Source organism: Pseudophryne corroboree, chromosome 6 (genome assembly GCF_028390025.1).
Source record: "Pseudophryne corroboree isolate aPseCor3 chromosome 6, aPseCor3.hap2, whole genome shotgun sequence".
Taxonomy (NCBI): Eukaryota; Metazoa; Chordata; class Amphibia; order Anura; family Myobatrachidae; genus Pseudophryne; species Pseudophryne corroboree.
The window spans coordinates 514,790,571-514,811,329 of NC_086449.1; the positions used below are offsets into that span (position 1 = coordinate 514,790,571).

Consider the following 20,759-nt stretch of genomic DNA (forward strand, 5'->3'; position numbering starts at 1 on the left):
TAACTGAGGCTTGGAGGAGGGTCATAGGGGGAGGAGCCAGTACACACCACCTAATCCTAAAGCTTTATTTTTGTGCCCTGTCTCCTGCGGAGCCGCTATTCCCCATGGTCCTGACGGAGTCCCCAGCATCCACTTAGGACGTTAGAGAAATGAAGCTTAAACCACACAATTAAGTTGAAAAAAAAGAATACAGATGTATTAAAAAGGTTAAGAAAAACAATATGTATTTTTCATATTTGGTCTCCAATATCCAAACACTCGATTTCCAGTTTATAAATAATCCAAGAAGTGATAACATCTATTACACAGCTGATGCTAGGATAAATGGATTCTAACATTTTCACAATGCATAGGTTTTGTGCAGACATCGGAAATTCACTCCCCCAACTGTACCTACATCAAACTCTGTATATGATTACAGTAAGTAATCACCTTAAAATAACGTACACAGCATAGATAATACATATCCTAGAATTACATAAAGATGAAAAATAGTATTCAGCCAGTGGTCAATATTAGAGGGATATTAACACTACAGATGAAATTTCAAAAAAATAGGCCAGAAAAAAATCCCAGAGGGTCACATGTATTAATAATCACGGAACGGCCGCAATTATTAACACTCTGTGGCAACACGGATATTTATTTACTTTTTTTCTATCCCTGCTATGTAGGGAAACCCGCAGGGACACAGTAGTGATAACCGCTAGCGCTGTGCCCCATCACAGCTGGCTGCATAACCACAGACAAGTCCGAGTGCCCATACTGACCCCTGTCCACAGCTGAAAGTGCTTATGATGGGGACGTGAGTGTCAAAACTGGACCATGAAGCAATGGAAGTAGGTGACCTAGTCTGATTAATCACATTCTCTTTTACATCATGTGGACAGCCAGAAGCATGTGTGTCGCTTACCTGAGGAAGAGATGGGGAGGTAGTTACATGACCGGCGGACTCAATACCGACACTGGAATCCCGCCCCCTTACAGTCCCGTCAGTCGGTATGCCGACTAACAGGGACTATTCCCACTCGTGGGTGTCTGCGACACCCATAGAGTGGAAATATAACCTGTGGCGAGCTCAGTTCGCCACAGAGCCCACAGCGTGACGAGCGCAGAAAGCCCGCAAGGGGCTTCGTTGTGCTCAACCCCTCCTTGCCGGGCATCTAAACGCCGGGATCCCAGCGTCAGTATGGTGCTCACGCGTACCCAACCCCCAGGATGTACTATGGGAAATAAGTAAGCCAGCGGAGGTAGTGTGATGCACTGGACAATGCTCTCCTTGGGTCCTGGCATTCATTTGGATGTTACTTGGACACATACCACCTACCTAAACATTGTTGAAAACCAAGTACACCCCATTCATCAGTATCTTTAGGTAGGATAATGCGCCCCGCCACACTGCAAAAACTGTTCAGGAATACTTTGACGAACATGACAGAGTTCAAGGTGTTGAATTGGCCTCCATATTTTCCAGATCTCAATCAAACTGAACACATGTGGGATGTACTGGAAAAACAAGTCCGAGACATAAAGGCCCTTGTAAATTACAGGACACATCAGAACCGTTTTGACGGCACGAGGGGGGGGGGACCTATACAATATTAGGCAGCTGGTAATGTTATGGCTGATCAGTGTATGTGTGTTTATAATTAAAAAAAATAAAAAGATATATATATATATATATATATATATAGATATAGATATATATAGATATATATATAGATATATATAATTTTAAACCTACCAGTAAATCTATTTCTCCTAGCCCGTAGAGGATGCTAGGGACTCCGTAAGGACCATGAGGTATAGCCGGGCTCCGCAGGAGACATGGGCACCTATAAAGAACTTTTAGTATGGGTGTGCACTGGCTCCTCCCTCTATGCCCCTCCTCCAGACCTCAGCTAGAGAACTGTGCCCAGAGGAGATGGACAATACGAGGAAAGGATTTTGTAAATCTAAGGGCAAGATTCATACCAGCCCACACCAATCATACCATATAACCTGGAATACACATAACCAGTTAACAGTATGAACAAACAACAGCAACGGTCCAAGACCGATTCCAACTGTAACATAACCCTTATGTAAGCAATAACCATACACAAGTCTTGCAGATTTTCCGCACTGGGACGGGCGCCCAGCATCCTCTATGGACTAGAAATAGATTTACCGGTAGGTTTAAAATCTTATTTTCTCTTACATCCTAGAGGATGCTGGGGACTCCGTAAGAACAATGGGGTTCATACCAAAGCTCCCAATCGGGCGGGAGAGTGCGGATGACTCTGCAACATCGACTGAGCAAATTCTAGGTCATCATCAGCCAGGGTATCAAACTTGTAGAATTTAGCAAAAGTGTTTGACCCCGACCAAGTCGCTGCTCGGCAAAGCTGTAATGCCGAGACGCCTCGGGCAGCCGCCCAAGAAGAGCCCACCTTCCTAGTGGAATGGGCCTTTACTGAATGTGGTAACGGCAATCCAGCCGTAACATACGCCTGCTGAATCGTGTTACAGATCCAGCGAGCAATAGTCTGCTTTGAAGCAGGCGCGCCAATCTTGTTGGCTGCATACAGAACAAACAGAGCCTCTGTTTTCCTAATTCTAGCCGTCCTGGCTACATAAATCTTTAAGGCCCTGACTACATCCAGTGACCTGGAATCCTCCAAGTCACTCGTAGCCACAGGCACCACAATAGGTTGGTTTATATGGAATGAAGAAACCACCTTAGGTAAAAATAGAGGACGAGTCCTCAATTCCGCTCTATCAACATGAAAAATCAAGTAGGGGCTCTTGTGAGACAAGGCCGCTAATTCTGACACCCGCCTTGCAGATGCCATGGCCAATAACATGACCACCTTCCAGGTGAGAAATTTCAACTCAACCGTGTTAAGGGGTTCAAACCAGTGTGATTTTAGGAACTGCAACACCACGTTCAGGTCCCACGGTGCCACTGGGGGCACAAAAGGAGGCTGGATGCGTAGCACTCCCTTTACAAAAGTCTGGACTTCTGGAAGAGAAGCCAATTCCTTCTGAAAGAATATCGACCGAGCCGAAATCTGTACCTTAACAGCGCCTAATTTTAGGCCCATATCCACTCCTGTCTGTAGGAAGTGGAGAAAACGACCCAAATGGAAATCTTCCGTAGTAGCATTCTTGGTTTCACACCAAGAGACATATTTCCGCCAGATACGGTGATGTTTGCCGTCACCTCCTTCCTAGCCTTTATTAGAGTAGGGATGACCGGAATACCCTTCTCAGCTAGGATCCGGCGTTCAACCGCCATGCCCTCAAACATAACTGCGGTAAGTCTTGGAACATGCAGGGCCCCTGCTGCAACAGGACCTCCCTTAGAGGAAGAGGCCAAGGATCTTCTGTGAGCATCTCCTGAAGATCTGAGTACCAGGCCCTTCGAGGCCAGCCTGGAACAATGAGTATTGTCTGTACTCTTTTTCGCCTTATGATCCTCAACACCTTTGTGATGAGAGGAAGAGGAGGAAACACGTAGACCGATTGGAACACCCATGGCGTTACCAGAGCGTCTACTGCTATTGCCGGAGGGTCCCGGGACCTGGCACAATACCTCCGAAGCTTCTAGTTGAGGCGTGACGCCATCATGTCTATTTGAGGAACTCCCCAAAGACCCGTTATCTCTGCAAAGACTTCTTGATGAAGTCCCCACTCTCCTGGATGGAGATCGTGTTTGCTGAGGAAGTCTGCCTCCCAGTTGTCCACACCCGGAATGACGACAGCTGACAGAGCGCTTACGTGATTTTCCGCCCAGCGAAGAATCCTGGTGGCTTCTGCCATCGCTACTCTGCTCCTTGTCCCGCCTTGGCGGTTCACATGAGCCACTGCTGTGACATTGTCCAATTGAATCAGCACCGATAGGTTTCGAAGAAGACTCTCCGCTTGTCGAAGGCCGTGGTATATGGCCATTAATTCCAACACGTTGATGTGCAGGCAGGACTCCTGGCTTGTCCATAGTCCTTGAAAATTTCTTCCTTGGGTGACTGCTCCCCATCCTCGGAGGCTCGCGTCCGTGGTTACCAGAACCCAGTCCTGAATGCCGAATCTGCGAACCTCTAGGAGGTGAGCACTTTGCAGCCACCATAGAAGAGACACCCTGGCCCTGGGGGACAGTGTTATCTTTTGATGTAATTGTAGATGGGACCCGGACCATTTGTCCAGAAGGTCCCATTGAAACGTCCTCGCATGGAACCTGCCGAAGGGGATGGCCTCGTAGGCTGCCACCATTTTCCCCAGAACACGAGTGCATTGATGAACTGACACTCTTTTTGGCTTTAGCAGGTCTCTGACCATGTTCTGGAGGTCCTGGGCTTTTTCCAACGGGAGAAAAACCTACTTTTGTTCCGTGTCCAGTATCATACCTAGAAACGCTAGTCGAGTTGTTGGAACCAACTGTGACTTCGGTAGATTGAGAATCCAACCGTGTTGCTGGAGTACTCTCAGAGAGAGTGACACGTTTCTCAGCAATTGCTCTTTTGATCTCGCCATTATCAGGAGATCGTCCACGTATGGGATAATTGTGACTCCTTGCTTGCGCAGGACCACCATAATTTCCGCCATTATCTTGGTGAAAATCCTCGGGGCCGTGGAAAGCCCAAACGGCAACGTCTGAAACTGGTAATGACAATCCTGTACAGCGAATCTCAGGTACTCCTGATGAGAGGGATATATGGGGACATGAAGGTAAGCATCCTTTATGTCCAGTGACACCATAAAATCCCCCCACCCCTCCAGGCTGGCTATTACCGCTCGGAGCGATTCCATCTTGAATTTGAATCTTTTCAAGTACAGGTTTAGGGATTTTAGATTTAAAATGGGTCTGACCGAACCATCTGGCTTCGGGACCACAAAGAGGGTCGAATAGTACCCTTTTCCCTGTTGGTTCAGGGGAACCCTGATAATTACTTGCTGTTGACACAGCGTTTGAATTGCAGCTAACACTACATCCCGCTCTGGGGTAGAAGTTGGTAAGTCAGACTTGAAAAATCGGCGTGGGGGCACCTCTTCGAATTCCAGTTTGTAGCCTTGGGAAACTATTTCCAACGCCCAAGGATTCACGTCTGACCTGACCCAGACTGAAGAGTCGAAGGCGTGCCCCCACTGGTGCGGACTCCCGCAGGGGAGCCCCAGCGTCATGCAGTGGGTTTTGTAGAAGCCGGGGGGGACTTCTGTTCCTGGGCTTCAGCCGAAGCAGGTGTTCTCTTTCCTCTACCCTTACCTCTGGCAAGGAAGGAGGATCCCCGACCTCTTCTGGACTTTTGCGACCGAAAGGACTGCATGTGACATTGTGGAGTTTTCTTTTGCGGTTGGGGAATAAAAGGTAAAAAGGTAGATTTACCCCCGGTAGCTGTGGAAACCAGGTCCGCGAGCCCATCCCCAAACAACACGTCACCCTTATAGGGTAAAACCTCCATATGCTTTTTCGAATCCGCATCACCCGTCCATTGGCGGGTCCATAAGGATCGTCTCGCTGAAACAGCCATGGCATTGGCTCTGGAATCCAGCAACCCAATGTCCCTTTGAGCGTATCTCATATACAAGACTGCGTCTTTAATATGGGCTAGAGTTAACAAAATAGCATCCCTATCTAGGGTATCAAGGTCAGCCGACAGGGTATCTGTCCAAGCTGCAACTGCGCTACATACCCATGCCGACGCAATTGCCGGTCTGAGCAAAGCACCAGTATGTGAATAAATAGACTTTAATGTAGTCTCCTGCCTGCGGTCCGCAGGGTCCTTAAGGGCCGCTGTCTGGAGACGGCAGCGCCACTTTCTTGGACAGGCGTGTTAAAGCCTTGTCCACAGTGGGAGAGGATTCCCAACGTACCCTGTCCTGTGTAGGGAAAGGGTATGCCATATTAATTCTTTTGGGAATCTGCAGCCTCTTATCTGGAGTCTCCCAAGCTTTTTCAAATAACTCGTTAAGTTCATGAGATGGGGGAAAGTTTATTATCTGTTTCTTTCCCTTAAACATGTGTACCCTCGTGTCTAGAACAGAGGGTTCATCAGCAATATGCAACACATCTCTTATTGCAATAATCATACACTGAATGCTCTTTGTCACCTTAGGGTGCAATCTAGCTTCATCATAGTCGACACTGGAATCAGAGTCCGTGTCAGTATCTGTGTCCACAATTAGTGACAAGGGACGCTTTTGAGACCCCGACGGGCCCTGTGAGTAGGTCCAATCCGAGGATTGACCCCCTGATGCCTCCCTGGATTCAGCTTCATCTAGCCTCTTATGTAAAGATGCCACACTTGCATTCAACATATGCTACATGTCCATCCATTCCTGAGTCGGCACTACCGACGGGGACACACCACTCATCTGCTCCACCTCCTCCTTGGAGAAGCCTTCCGCTTCAGACATGCCGACACGCACGTACCGACACCCCACACACACAGGGATATACCTATAACGAGACAAATCCCCAACCAGGCCCTTAGGAGAGAGAGAGAGAGTATGCCAGCACACACCCAGCGCCAAACTGACACTGGAAAATCCAGACAGCGCTTTTATATTATTATATAATGCCAATCTTCCCACTCACTGCGCTCCAATGTGCCCCCCTCCTCTTTTTCAGCCCTCTGAAGTGTTCAGCAGGGGAGAGTCCGGGGAGCTAGCGTTCTCTGCAGCCTCTGTGGAGAAAATGGCGCTGGTTAGATCTGAGGGCTCAAGCTCCGCCCCCTCCAGCGGCAGGATTCTGTCCCTCTTCAATTTTAATAAAATGGCGGGGGATCATCTATTTGCTGCCTCCGCAGCCTAATGTGACCTTCTTTGCCCAAAAACGAGGTTATTGCTGCCCAGGGCGCCCCCCGTGCGCCCTGTACCCATCAGTGCTTTCTGTGTGTGTGTCTGTGTGCGCGCTTTACCTCATGAAGATCTGAAGTCTTCTGCCGCCTTTGACGTCTTCTTGCTTCTCATACTCACCCGGCTTCTAACTTCCGGCTCTGTGAGTAAGACGGCGGCGCGGCTCCGGGACGAACCCCAGGTTGAGACCTGTGTTCCGACTCCCTCTGGAGCTAATGGTGTCCAGTAGCCTAAGAAGCAGAGCCTATCATTTAAGTAGGTCTGCTCCTCTCCCCTCAGTCCCACGATGCAGGGAGCCTGTTGCCAGCAGTGCTCCCTGAAAATAAAAAACCTAACAAAATTATTTTTTCCACAGAAAACTCAGGAGACCTCTCTCTGCAGTGCACCCTTCTCCTCTGGGCACAGGATCTAACTGAGGTCTGGAAAATGGGCATAGAGGGAGGAGCCAGTGCACACCCATACTAAAAGTTCTTTATAGGTGCCCATGTCTCCTGCGGAGCCCGTCTATACCCCATGGTCCTTATGGAGTCCCCAGCATCCTCTAGGACGTAAGAGAAATATATATATATATATGTATACACACACGCTCTATATATATATATATATATATATATATATATATATATATACATACATACATACATACATACACACAGTTGGGAGGGAGCGGGCACAGATGCAATCTCTTGGGGTAAACGGCAGTTTGCAGCAGCTGAGATACCACACAAGTCAGTTGGTTTGGTGCATTTTGACGCTAAATATACACAGAATAATTCCTAACTCACCCAAAATAAACACAAGAAGTTTTTACCAGGCACAGCTCATTGGATTTCAATAGCAGGTAACTCACAGGATTTCTTCTCGCACCCCAGAAATTCCGACAAAACTATTGGCGCGATACTGTTTTCTGCACTTAGCGCTCCAGAAACAGCATCGCGCCAGGCACTAAAGTTGAGAATGACACTTCCCATGACTAAACACCATGTTTAAAGGCACGAGAATCGGCATTCTCCGACATAACAGCGCACTGAATTGAATAGCTTCGGGAGCTCCATCCCGGCACTATTCAATTTGCGCAGAACTGGAGCGCACAGAGACTACATAGTCTCTCCTATTCTCCAAGCAGTGTGAGAGAGCAATGATCATGCGGACAGCATTTTTAAACACACCTATACAGCTGTCCTTGGACTCAGCTCAGCGCTGCATGTGAGATCTCAGTACATCTACCCCAAAGTACCAGCCAATCAGGTTCCAGCTGGCATTTTACAGGCTGTGTTTGAAAAAATAAGATTTTACTTACCGATAAATCTATCTCTCGTAGTCCGTAGTGGATGCTGGGACTCCGTAAGGACCATGGGGAATAGCGGCTCCGCAGGAGACAGGGCACAAGAATAAAAGCTTTAGGATCAGGTGGTGTGCACTGGCTCGTCCCCCTATGACCCTCCTCCAAGCCTCAGTTAGGATACTGTGCCCGGACGAGCGTACATAATAAGGAAGGATATTGAATCCCGGGTAAGACTCATACCAGCCACACCAATCACACCGTACAACTCGTGATCTGAACCCAGTTAACAGTATGATAACAACGAAGGAGCCTCTGAAAAGATGGCTCACAACAACAATAACCCGATTTAGTTAACAATAACTATGTACAAGTATTGCAGACAATCCGCACTTGGGATGGGCGCCCAGCATCCACTACGGACTACGAGAAATAGATTTATCGGTAAGTAAAATCTTATTTTCTCTGACGTCCTAGTGGATGCTGGGACTCCGTAAGGACCATGGGGATTATACCAAAGCTCCCAAACGGGCGGGAGAGTGCGGATGACTCTGCAGCACCGAATGAGAGAACTCCAGGTCCTCCTCAGCCAGGGTATCAAATTTGTAGAATTTAGCAAACGTGTTTGCCCCTGACCAAGTAGCTGCTCGGCAAAGTTGTAAAGCCGAGACCCCTCGGGCAGCCGCCCAAGATGAGCCCACTTTCCTTGTGGAATGGGCTTTTACAGATTTTGGCTGTGGCAGGCCTGCCACAGAATGTGCAAGCTGAATTGTACTACAAATCCAACGAGCAATAGTCTGCTTAGAAGCAGGAGCACCCAGCTTGTTGGGTGCATACAGGATAAACAGCGAGTCAAACTTTCTGACTCCAGCCGTCCTGGAAACATATATTTTCAGGGCCCTGACAACGTCAAGTAACTTGGAGTCCTCCAAGTCCCTAGTAGCCGCAGGCACCACAATAGGTTGGTTCATGTGAAAAGCAGAAACCACCTTAGGGAGAAATTTGAGGACGAGTCCTCAATTCTGCCCTGTCAGAATGAAAAATTAAGTAAGGGCTTTTATATGATAAAGCCGCCAATTCTGACACACGCCTGGCTGAAGCCAGGGCTAACAGCATCGTCACCTTCCATGTGAGATATTTTAAGTCCACAGTGGAAAGTGGTTCAAACCAATGTGACTTAAGGAACCTCAAAACAACATTGAGATCCCAAAGTGCCACTGGAGGCACAAAAGGAGGTTGTATATGCAGTACCCCTTTTACAAATGTCTGAACTTCAGGTACTGAAGCCAGTTCTTTCTGGAAGAAAATCGACAGGGCCGAAATTTGAACCTTAATGGACCCTAATTTTAGGCCCATAGACAGTCCTGTTTGCAGGAAATGGAGGAAACGACCCAGTTGAAATTCCTCTGTAGGGGCCTTCTTGGCCTCACACCACGCAACATATTTTCGCCAAATGCGGTGATAATGTTTTGCGGTTACATCCTTCCTGGCTTTGACCAGGGTAGGAATGACTTCATCTGGAATGCCTTTTTCCTTCAGGATCCGGCGTTCAACCGCCATGCCGTCAAACGCAGCCGCGGTAAGTCTTGGAACAGACAAGGCCCCTGCTGGAGCAGGTCCTTTCTTAGAGGTAGAGGCCACGGGTCTTGCGTGAGCATCTCCTGAAGTTCCGGGTACCAAGTCCTTCTTGGCCAATCCGGAACCACGAGTATCGTTCTTACTCCTCTCCTTCTTATGATTCTCAGTACTTTTGGTATGAGAGGCAGAGGAGGGAACACATACACTGACTGGTACACCCACGGTGTCACCAGAGCGTCCACCGCTATTGCCTGAGGGTCCCTTGACCTGGCGCAATATCTGTCTAGTTTTTTTGTTTAGACGTGACGCCATCATGTCCACCTTTGGTTTTTCCCAACGGTTTACAATCAGGTGGAAGACTTCTGGGTGAAGTCCCCACTCTCCCGGGTGAAGGTCGTGTCTGCTGAGGAAGTCTGCTTCCCAGTTGTCCACTCCCGGAATGAACACTGCTGACAGAGCTATCACATGATTTTCCGCCCAGCGAAGAATCCTTGCAGCCTCTGCCATTGCCCTCCTGCTTCTCGTGCCGCCCTGTCTGTTTACGTGGGCGACTGACGTGATGTTGTCCGATTGGATCAATACCGCCTGACCCTGAAGCAGGGGTTTCGCTTGACTTAGGGCATTGTAAATGGCCCGTAGTTCCAGAATGTTTATATGAAGAGATGTTTCCATGCTTGACCACAAGCCCTGGAAGTTTTTTCCCTGTGTGACTGCTCCCCAGCCTCTCAGGCTTGCATCCGTGGTCACCAGGATCCAATCCTGAATGCCGAATCTGCGGCCCTCTAGAAGATGAGCACTCTGCAACCACCACAGGAGAGACACCCTTGTCTTTGGTGACAGGGTTATCCGCTGCTGCATCTGAAGATGCGAACCGGACCATTTGTCCAGTAGATCCCACTGAAACGTTCTTGCATGGAATCTTCCGAATGGAATTGCTTCGTAAGAAGCCACCATTTTTCCCAGGACCCTCGTGCACTGACGCACTGACACCTGGGCTGGTTTTAGGAGGTTCCTGACTAGCTCGGATAACTCCTTGGCCTTCTCCTCCGGGAGAAAAACCTTCCTCTGGACTGTGTCCAGAATCATTCCTAGGAACAGAAGACGTGTCGTTGGAATCAGCTGCGATTTTGGAATATTTAGGATCCACCCGTGCTGACGTAACACTATCTGAGATAGTGCTACTCCGACTTCTAACTGTTCCCTGGACCTTGCCCTTATCAGGAGATCGTCCAAGTAAGGGATAATTAATACGCCTTTTCTTCGAAGAAGAATCATCATTTCGGCCATTACCTTGGTAAAGACCCGAGGTGCCGTGGACAACCCAAACGGCAGCGTCTGAAACTGATAATGACAGTCTTGTACTACAAACCTGAAATACCCTTGGTGAGAAGGGTAGATTGGGACGTGGAGATAAGCATCTTTGATGTCCAGAGACACCATATAGTCCCCTTCTTCCAGGTTCGCTATCACCGCTCTGAGTGATTCCATCTTGAATTTGAACCTTTTTATGTAAGTGTTCAAGGATTTCAGATTTAAAATTGGTCTCACCGAGCCGTCCGGCTTCGGTACCACAAACAGCGTGGAATAATACCCCTTTCCTTGTTGTAGGAGGGGTACCTTGATTATCACCTGCTGGGAATACAGCTTGTGAATGGCTTCCAGAACTGCCTCCCTGTCGGAGGGAGACTTTGGCAGAGCAGACTTCAGGAACCGGCGAGGGGGAAACGCCTCGAATTCCAGTTTGTACCCCTGCGATACTACCTGTAGAATCCAGGGATCCACTTGCGAGTGAGCCCACTGCGCGTTGAAATTCTTGAGACGGGCCCCCACCAAGTCTGAGTCTGCTTGTAAAGCCCCAGCGTCATGCTGAAGACTTGGCAGAAGCAGGGGAAGGCTTCTGATCCTGGGAAGCGGCTGCATGGTGCAGTCTTTTTCCCCTTCCTCTGTCCCGGGGCAGAAAGGAATGGCCTTTTGCTCGCTTGTATTTATGGGAACGAAAGGACTGAGTTTGAAAAGACGGTGTCTTTTTCTGTTGATGTGAAGTGACCTGGGGTAAGAAGGTGGACTTTCCAGCCGTTGCCGTGGCCACCAGGTCCGAAAGACCAGCCCCAAATAACTCCTCCCCTTTATACGGCAATACTTCCATATGTCGTTTGGAATCCGCATCCCCTGACCACTGACGCGTCCATAACGTTCTTCTGGCAGAGATGGACATAGCACTTACTCTTGATGCCAGGGTGCAAATATCCCTCTGTGCATCACGCATATATAGTAATGCATCCTTCAAATGCTCTATAGTTAACAATATATTGTCCCTATCCAGGGTATCAATATTTTCAGTCAGGGAATCCGACCACGCGACTCCAGCACTGCACATCCAGGCTGAAGCGATTGCTGGTCGCAGTATAACACCAGTATGTGTGTATATACTTTTTAGGATATTTTCCAGCCTTCTATCAGCTGGTTCTTTGAGGGTGGCCGTATCAGGAGACGGTAACGCTACTTGTTTAGATAAACGTGTGAGCGCCTTATCTACCCTAGGGGGTGTTTCCTAACGTGTCCTAACCTCTGATGGGAAAGGATATAGTGCCAATAATTTATTAGAAATTAGCAGTTTTTTGTCAGGAGAAACCCACGCTTTATCACATACCTCATTCAATTCATCTGACTCAGGAAAAACTATTGGTAGTTTTTTCACCCCCCACATAATACCCTTCTTTGTGGTATTTGTAGTGTCAGAAATGTGCAATGCTTCCTTCATTGCCGTGATCATGTAACGTGTGGCCCTACTGGACATTACGTTCGACTCATCACCGTCGACACTAGACTCAGTATCTGTGTCTGGGTCTGTGTCGACCCACTGAGGTAACGGGCGTTTTAGGGCCCCTGACGGTGTCTGAGACGCCTGGACAGGCACTAATTGATTTGCCGGCTGTCTCATGTCGTCAACAGTTTTTTGCAAAGTGTTGACATTATCACTTAATTGTTTGAACACGATCATCCAGTCAGGTGTCGACTCCCTAGGGGGTGACATCACTAACGCAGGCAATTGCTCCGCCTCCACATCCTTTTCCTCCTCATACATGTCGACACACACGTACCGACACACAGCACACACACCGGGAATGCTCTGATAGAGGACAGGACCCCACGAGCCCTTTGGAGAGACAGAGGGAGAGTCTGCCAGCACACACCCAGCGCTATATATATATACAGGGATAACCTTATATAAGTGTTATTCCCTTATAGCTGCTGTTTATATTGTCATTTGCTGCCAATAGTGCCCCCCCTTCTCTTTTTTACCCCGATTCTGAAGCAGGACTGCAGGGGAGAGTCAGGGAGCCGTCCTTCCAGCGGAACTGTGAGGGAAAATGGCGCTTGTGTGCTGAGGAGATAGGCTCCGCCCCTTCACGACGTCCTTATCTCCCGCTCTTTTGTGTAAAAATGGCAGGGGTTAAAATACATCCATATAGCCCAGGAGCTATATGTGATGTATTCTTTTGCCACCTAAGGTATTATCATTTATATTGCGTCTCAGGGCGCTCCCCCCCAAGCGCCCTGCACCCTCAGTGACCGGAGTGTGAAGTGTGCTGAGAGCAATGGCGCACAGCTGCGGTGCTGTGCGCTACCTTAGTCTGAAGACAGGATTGTCTTCTGCCGCCGATTTCACCGGACCTCTTCGTCTCTTCTGGCTCTGTAAGGGGGACGGCGGCGCGGCTCCGGTGACCCATCCAGGCTGTACCTGTGATCGTCCCTCTGGAGCTAATGTCCAGTAGCCTAAGAAGCCCAATCCACTCTGCTCGCAGGTGAGTTCGCTTCTTCTCCCCTTAGTCCCACGATGCAGTGAGCCTGTTGCCAGCAGGACTCACTGAAAATAAAAAACCTAAATTAAACTTTTATTCTAAGCAGCTCAGGAGAGCCACCTAGCCTGCACCCTTCTCGTTCGGGCACAAAAATCTAACTGAGGCTTGGAGGAGGGTCATAGGGGGAGGAGCCAGTGCACACCACCTGATCCTAAAGCTTTTATTCTTGTGCCCTGTCTCCTGCGGAGCCGCTATTCCCCATGGTCCTTACGGAGTCCCAGCATCCACTAGGACGTCAGAGAAATGATAGTTAGGTACTAATTGGTTGGTACTCTCTCCAAGGCTTAATACATCTCCCTCTGCTTTTTATAGTCACCATTGCAGAATCTAATAATAGAGCAGTAAGTTGCAATCTGCTACACGACAAGCAGAAAATAATTAAATATAAGTTCTGCTACAAATAAGTATTAAATACAACTCTTGCATATCTGCGAATATGAACAATAGTTCTTGAGGATGTTAATAGACAGCAACTATTTATTTTTGGTTTAGTTACTTTAAATTGGCAGGAAAAACTCGCTTTGTCAGCCATAGGGAAATATTAATCACAATCTGCTTTTTTAATGCTTAAATTCACAAAGTGATTATTGTAAACTTTCACTCAATTTTAGCAAAAAGTTCTTGCTGGAGGAAGAGCTGTAAGCAAAGTGTTATTCTATCACTTAGATTCCTGATTTGGAATCTGTACGCATACTGTTCATGCGCAATCGTTGGCAAATGCATGCATCACTGGGGGGCAGACAGAGAGGGATCCAGAGTATCGGTTTCCAAAAAGAATCTCTGCTGCAGTAGACCAAAGGTTGGGGTCCCTCCATGTTAAATACTGGGCATGCTTAATATTTGTGGGGCCCAGGTGTTTTCGGGGGATATCCTGTAAATATTAAGCATGCCCCTTAGCACAGTGTAAAGTTGGGTCAACACTAGACGATTCTGAACCAATAAAGATTTCTATTGAAAATGTTCCCAGCAGCAGAATGAACGACAGAGCATACACACTGAACGATCTAGTGAACAATATAGCTCAGTGACGTCACCCCTCCCATCTCTGAACATGCAGTCATGAAAGATACAGCCTAAATTGGACTGCATGTTCAGTTGATAAAAATAAATGATGATAACCATCGGGAGCGTGCATTGTTATCATTATAGTGCAAACACTTGATGATAAGCAAGATAATATCTTTATCGTGCATATTGTCCACTTACATCTTCTAGTGTGCATGCCCTTTAAGAAAGGGGATAGTGGACTATCAACTACCTTGTCCTCAGTAAATGACCATACACACTGGGCGATTTTGAGCTGAAAGCAGCTCACTTTTGCTGTTTTAGCTGCTTTCAGCTCAAAACCGGCCAGTGTGTACTCCCCGACGATGAGCAATGAACACTGATGCGCGCCCCCGCTTCATCACCGGCATCCACCGTTCAGCTGCTGGTATTACCAGCAGATGAACGGCGGGGTGAACAGCTTTCCATAGCGTCCTGCTATGGAAAGCTGTTCACCCCCGCTGACATGGCTGGACAGGGGGGAAAATCACTGAGTGATTTTCAGCCCAGCGATGTCGGCGATCATCGCTGTGCATACACGCTGGGCAAAAACGCTCAGTGTGTATGCACCTTAAGCTTACTTCTTCTGTGTCACATCAGATTGCCCTTTAGATTGTAAACACTTTCAGGCAAGGGCTCTCCTGTTTATATGTGTACTAGCATATAGGGAGGCCAATCCCGGGATCGGGATCGTCGGGATCCCGGGATTTGAGGCCAAAAATGCCGGGATTTGAATCCCGGGATTGGAGGCTCTAATCCCGGGATTCATGGGATTAAGGTGCGCATACGCATTACTGTTTTTTTGGCCGGGCAGCACCGCTGAGCTCTAGCGGTTGGCTCAGCCTCAGACGCTGCCCGACCCCGGCTGCCTTGCTGTGCGCAGCGTGACATCAGCAAGGTCACGCTGCGCAGCCCCAGCCGTGCCCGCCGCGTCTGCCTTCAGCGCGCCTAGCCCGTCAGTGAGTCCTCCCGCCTTCAATACAAAGCTGGTGAACGGCTCTGCTGCAGTGCTGTCACTGTGCCGCTGCTGCCTGCCTGCCTCTCAACCTTGGGGACCCTTTTATTTACTGTAGTAAGTATGTTCTTTTTTTTTCTGATTTGAAATGCGGCTGTAGATTATAGTACAGTTCAATCCCGGGATCCCGGAAATCCCGGGATTGAGCATTTTTCAATCCCGAATCCCGGGATTGAAAAAACAGTCCGGGATTGGCCTCCCTACTAGCATATAATATCTGCATACTGTTCCCAAAAATTTACTGTACTATGCAAAAAGAAGGGTGCTTTATACATCATAATACACGCCGAGAGCAAGAAAATGCTATGAAATGCAAAATGGTTCCTTTCACCTTTCTATAACAACAAATGTGTGAGCTAGAAAAAGCTAAATGGTGTGATGGGGCAAATTCCTAAATCACTGGTTTGGAACTGTCATTCTCTTCAGAAAACCCATACTTGTGCAGTTAATGTTTGGCCCCAAATGTCAGAGTTTATATGTAAACCTCAGGATAACTTATTCTAGACCCCAAACTTATTATTTTACTTGGAAGATAATAATACCCCTTTCACACCGCAGCTATAACCCGGTAAATTGACGGTTTTTAAGCCTTCCAAAACGAGTCTAGCTGCAGTCTGAAAGCGCCACATTGAATTTACCAGTTACAGAATACCGGTATTTTAAAACGGGTAAAAAGCAGAGTCCTACACGGTTCAGACTCGTTTCATTGTGTAATGTGAAAGGCTCAGAAACGGTATTTTCAAGCCACAGAAGGTGATAGGCTGTCTCCATGCGTGATGTCACCAGACAGAAGCAGGAAATAAACTGGAGGAAACACATGAGAGTGAAGACGCGTTTTATGCTGTTTTATTATACAGAAGAGAGTTTAAAATGGCAACTTGGAGTGATGAGGAGGTTAGGGAGCTGCTTAGGATCAGAGGGGATGAAGAAATTGCTAGACAAATCACTGGGACAGTGAAGGATGCAATAATCTACAAAAACATGGTAAAGATGCTTGAAACTGCTGGGTTTATTGTGTAGAAACGTCATATGTGTGGGCCAGAAAAGTCCATTTAAAATGACAACCACCGTTTTCTATGGGTGAAATGGGTTCAGTGTGAAAGGTACCAAAACGGTAATGAAACGGTAATATACCGGTTACAACATGCGATGTGACAGGGGTTTAACTGCTCAGACCCGTTTTAAGAAACGTTTTTTAAAAGCAGGGTTTGCGATGTGAAAGCAGCATAAGAGTAAACCTCTGCGCACTCAAGAGCTGCTACAATGGGTTACACCCAAGACGTAGTTGCCGACTTCTGGGCTGCTCTCTCCGGGAGAGAGCAGTCCGTCGGCTCAGCAGGGGGGGCGGGCAGTGAGGTGACGTGACAGGGGGCGGGCCAGAGGCGGAACGGAGGCGGGCCAGAGGCGGAACGGGCGTGGCTTCTGGACCGCATCATTTAAGCCACGCTCCCCGCTGTGCAATGCCGCGATTACCGGCATTATAAAGCAGGGGGCGTGGTTACGATGACGTGATTCAACAAGAATCGCATCATCGCCTGCCTGTACCGCCCACTTTACTCGTTAAGTGGGCGGCGGGCAGGGGGATATCGGGAGACTTGCCTGCTCTTCCGGGGGGCCGGGAGCGTCACCCGTTTTTCGGGAGCCTCCCGGCCATTCCGGGAGGGTAGGCAAGTATGACCCAAGATGCGTCACCCCACACACCTTGCAATACTGCCAAACGTGAAAAATTGGGCAAAAACCTTTTGTTGTGCTCACATACCATAAAATCTTATGATGTCACAACCAATTGGTAACATTATAAGATTTTATTATTTGACTTGCTTCCTGAAGGGCTTTTTTTATAGGCTTTTACATTTGTGGAGACTAATACACTTTCAGATTGCCAATGTCGAGTCACACCTGGGATTTGAACACGGCTCTTTCACGGGTGCGACTCGGCAAGACCCATTTTCAGACCAGCAAACTGTCAAAAACAGCCGCGTTTTCAGAAAAAAAACCATATGAATCGGCGAGTGTTTTCCAACGAGTGCCAGTTTTTCCAACTGAATAGGTCGGATGCATATTCGACCTAAAAACTGTTGTAAAGCGCAGTTTTTCCGTCTGTCTGAAAAACCGTCACCAAATGAATACCCCCCCATGGTCGGAGGACAGTTATGGCTGCCAACTGCTCATGGTTTTAAGATTTCTACAGTGATGGGGTCAGTCTGTCTCTCCCACTGTCTCTCCTCATTCCAACCATGCTACACAGCGTGAAGCCACACAGAAACACCAGATTTCAGTGTCTGCTTTCCAATAATGCAGAGAATCCTGCTGCCTATCAAAAGCCACACACAGTTTCTCCACCTGCCGCTACCTTGTGTTAGATTGTAAGGCCTCTATTTACCTTCTATGTCATGAATACTGTAATGTACAGAGCTGCAACATATGTCTGTAATCATCCGATGGGAAGGGGGAGGGGGGGGTCCCAAGCTTGGTCTCATTCTACTTTGTAAAATCTTGTCACATACAGATGAAATCAGAGCTCTTCTACATATCCCTTCACATTTAAACAAGAGTTGCAACAGTGGCGCTCCGCAGGGAGTGAGGGCGTAAAACATGGAGGTAACTTTTGAATGACAGTCTGGAGAATGAGATTGTCCACAGAATCCAAGGGTATTAGTTCTGCAGTATAACTTAAGCCTGTAACATTGTAATTATAGAGGGGTCATGCCTGGAATCAATCCAGACTGTTCCACGAAGAGATCAAAAGGGAAATAGGACTCACTAAGGATCTGGACAGGAGTTTTTAGAAGTTTTGATATGTCAAAACTTTCCCTGCATTCAGATGTAGCCAATAACAAAAAAAAAAACACTAGAGACACTGTAGCTGGTTAGAAAATTGATCAAAACTGAGAAAATTAACCAAAACTGAGAGTAACAGCAGCAAGAGCAGCATGAAAAGCCCTAAGTGGCAGCACATATGTGGAAATGCTGTGCATATGGCAGATACATACAATACGGAGCTAGAGGGCTGTGTATGATGGACACAGGTGACGGAGTTCATGGGTCAGTTGGCATGTCAGCAGCAGTTTCAGTCCATTACCGACACACACAGCGGTGTGCATGCAGCGCCCAGTATCAGAGCAGCCAGCTACTGCAGCGCACGAACATACAGCCATGCATGCAACACGTGATAGCATAACTTTATGGCTGTGCACACCACAGCCGCGGACTTCCCGGGATCACCGAGACAACAAAACTTCCTTTTTCCGTTACCTTTCCGGTGACAGGCGCCGCCATCTTGCTACGAGTGTTTATGATGACGTAGCCCTCTCTCACGTGCCCCAGCACAACACGGCCGCTGCCAGGCGCGCATGCGTACTGCCGTCTCCCAGTAATGACTGGCCTGGCACGTGACGCGTCATCACCGGGGTGCGGGGTGGGGGAGGTAGCTGAGGTCACCTGATGGTGTTTACACCATTCACAGAAATATTATATTCCAGTAATAATGGCTGCTGCTGGCTGTATACTGTTTCGTGCCTAACTCTGTATTTCTCGTGTTCATTTTAACTTCCTTTGTGGTAACACAGGCTGCTTCAGCTCAATGATTCATAGATTATAATCTTTTATGTACAACGAAAGGAAGAGAGCTGTTTTATTAAGTTTCCTACGATCTTATTTGTTAAAAGGCGCATATATAAATCCTCTAACACTGTCAGTGTGGGACTGGGGCATGTAAGGCCCTCCGGTGGAATGCAGTGGTAGGGGCCTATGTTAGGGGTGTGGCCAGTCTGCACCTCATTGGTTTGACTAACCATTAGAGCTAGTGATGGGAAATCTAGTTCACTTTGGTGATTAGTTCATTATGATCTAGTTCACTCTAAAGATTTTTTTTTATGGTCTGTACTGGCCAAAAAGGGATTTGTAACGGGTTTTGGCATCTCCCATTCCTATGGGAGCATCTTTCCGAATTTGTACTTGTTTTTGGCACAGCAGTGTTGGAGAGTATGTTTTAAGTATATCCATGCTTGGCTACAGGTGACTTAATTAGTCCCTCAGTCAATTTGATTTAACCATCTGTGCTGAGCCATGGATGTACCTAAAACCTGGACCATTGGGGTGCCTTGAAGACCATGTGTGAGAACCTCTGGTGTACACACTACTCAATAACCGCGCAGAGTGATCGCAGATATTATGATTGAACGACTTACATTTCATACATTTGGAAGTGTCCAAAAATGCAAATCAATTGGCAGATTCTTGTAGTTTTCTAGTTTTTCCATTTTTGTGCACTATCCATATTCTATGAAGACTACTTTTTCCATTTACATATAAGTTGTACTAGTGACTTTTTGTGGGATTCATGTGTTTAGAAATCGCGGAAACTCATTTTCTCTGACGTCCTAGTGGATGCTGGAAACTCCGAAAGGACCATGGGGAATAGCGGCTCCGCAGGAGACTGGGCACAAAAGTAAAAGCTTTAGGACTACCTGGTGTGCTCTGGCTCCTCCCCCTATGACCCTCCTCCAAGCCTCAGTTAGATTTTTGTGCCCGAACGAGAAGGGTGCACACTAGGTGGCTCTCCTGAGCTGCTTAGTGAAAAAGTTTAAGACAGGGCGGCACAAGAAGCAGGAGGGCAATGACGGAAGTTGCAAGGATTCTTCGCTGGGCGGAAAATCTTGTGATAGCACTGTCAGCAGTGTTCATTCCGGGAGTGGACAACTGGGAAGCAGACTTCCTCAGCAGACACGACCTCCACCCGGGGGAGTGGGGACTTCACCCAGAAGTCTTCCACATGATTGTGAACCGTTGGGAAAAACCAAAGGTGGACATGATGGCGTCCCGCCTCAACAAAAAACTAGACAGATATTGCGCCAGGTCAAGGGACCCTCAGGCAATAGCTGTGGACGCTCTGGTAACACCGTGGGTGTACCAGTCAGTGTATGTGTTCCCTCCTCTGCCTCTCATACCCAAGGTACTGAGAATCATAAGAAGGAGAGGAGTAAGGACTATACTCGTGGCTCCGGATTGGCCAAGAAGGACTTGGTACCCGGAACTTCAAGAGATGCTCACGGAGGACCCGTGTCAAATGTCCATGTCCAAAACTATACAATAGTAGGCCGAGGAGAGACACAAGCCCTCCTCTAAAAACTTTAGAATAACA

General features: G+C 47.8%; 1 protein-coding gene across 1 annotated transcript in view; it reads right to left on the minus strand.

Moving 5' to 3' along the window:
- The window catches only part of TBC1D15 (TBC1 domain family member 15), a 353,328-nt gene extending 334,348 nt beyond the window's left edge, over positions 1-18,980 (minus strand). Inside the window, exon 1 of the mRNA XM_063927455.1 lies at positions 18,872-18,980. Coding sequence (XP_063783525.1) covers positions 18,872-18,895 — 24 coding nt within the window. The 5' untranslated portion in view covers positions 18,896-18,980. The remainder of the gene's footprint in view (positions 1-18,871) is intronic.
- Between the last annotated feature and the right edge of the window lie 1,779 nt (positions 18,981-20,759).